Source organism: Rhagoletis pomonella, unplaced genomic scaffold (genome assembly GCF_013731165.1).
Source record: "Rhagoletis pomonella isolate Grant_MI unplaced genomic scaffold, Rhpom_1.0 Rhpom_scaffold_00007, whole genome shotgun sequence".
Taxonomy (NCBI): Eukaryota; Metazoa; Arthropoda; class Insecta; order Diptera; family Tephritidae; genus Rhagoletis; species Rhagoletis pomonella.
Window position 1 is genome coordinate 71016717 of NW_023458561.1, and position 1529 is coordinate 71018245.

Sequence of the window (1529 nt, forward strand, 5' to 3'; positions counted from 1 at the left end):
TTGGTTTTAAATTGTTAAATTTTCCACACTTTAACATGTTTCGCCTTGTATGGAAACATGTAAATTCAAAACACAATTTAATATTCTGATCAGAACACTTGCAGACATGAATATTTTTCTATTTCAGAACATTATATCACTTAAAGAAGATCTGGAGGTGCTCAAATGTGATCTTTTATGCTGGAATTGGAACATAAACGCTGCGGGAGTTATTTATAGATTGAAGAATGATTTATACGGCATATTTAAGAATGAGCATAGCATCGAGGAGATAGTAAATAATTACTACGTAAATCTACAAAGAAACAACAATAGCTCAAATGATACCGTATACACAAATATTTCATAAATAAGAATCGTTTAGTATTAAATGATATATTAGAATTAAATGTTGACTGTGCAGTGTCTGCATATTAGCAGCAATCAACTTAACTATGTTCTTAAGTATACCTATGTATATAGGTAGCTTTTTTTAATAATAAACTACAATAGCTGTGATTTTGCACGTATTAGGGCTACAAAGTAAAAGCGTCACGAAAATTGCCTATCATCAACAAAGCATTTTGATTTTATCGACCACTATTTCATAAGCATTCATAAAAGTATGCGATAATCGTCCCATAAAAATTTGTAGCGAAGATATGTACATATCGCTCGGAAGACCGTCATAATCAGTAAGAATCGAGCTCAGAGGACATTTCACAACAATATCAGACCCAAAAAATTAGAATTTGTATTTCTTACAATTTTACTCGTTTCCACATTTTTTAGCTACTATAGTGATGGAGCCTGACTAAGGGCCTGTTACTCAATGTCTGGTTAACACTAATCTGCGGTTAAACATCGTTATCGACGTCTTCGACTCCATGCATACACCATGTTGTATGCATGGAGCCGAACACGTCGATAATGATGTTTAAACGGAGATTAGTGTTAACCATACATTGAGTAAACGGCCCTTAAAGTCATACATATATGCATTTATATGCTTTGAAAGAAACTTAGCAAACCATACAAAAAAAAATCGGTACTTTTTTCCCATTGGAATTATAAAATCTATTATATTTTAAGACGTCCACCAAAATATTAAGATTTACGTGAGCTGGTCCGATTTGAAAATACCTCTAAAAAAGGAGTTTTTTATGAATAAAAATAGTTCCTTAAACATTTTTTTTTTTTTAAAAATCCCCTCAAATGACAAAATGGTTTAAGGTTAAAAAATTTGCATAAAAATATTTAAACAAAATTTTAACGGAATCGTAATAATACGATGCTGTTTTTTTAACTTTTTCCAAAGATTGGTATAAAAAAGCCTTTAATAACTGAACCTAAACCCTTCCGATTTAGACTTAAGAAGTGTCATTGGAAAGGTATTTTCTCACCCTTTTTATTTCTTAGCTAATAAACTCATTCAAAGGCGGAAAGATAAAGGTAGGATGAACGAACGTCATTCAAAGTTGAATTAAGATGTGTTGGTATTTGAAAAAAAATGGGACACGAATAACCCATAGGTCTAAATCAGAATAGTT

The 1529-nt window shown here is 31.3% G+C and overlaps 1 protein-coding gene across 1 annotated transcript in view; it reads left to right on the plus strand.

Moving 5' to 3' along the window:
* Positions 1 to 550, plus strand: part of LOC118743500 (sodium-independent sulfate anion transporter) — a gene marked incomplete at its 5' end in the record, with an annotated part of 56561 nt that extends 56011 nt beyond the window's left edge. The window contains 1 exon segment of the mRNA XM_036476222.1: positions 128 to 550. Coding sequence (XP_036332115.1) covers positions 128 to 349 — 222 coding nt within the window. The 3' untranslated portion in view covers positions 350 to 550.
* Between the last annotated feature and the right edge of the window lie 979 nt (positions 551 to 1529).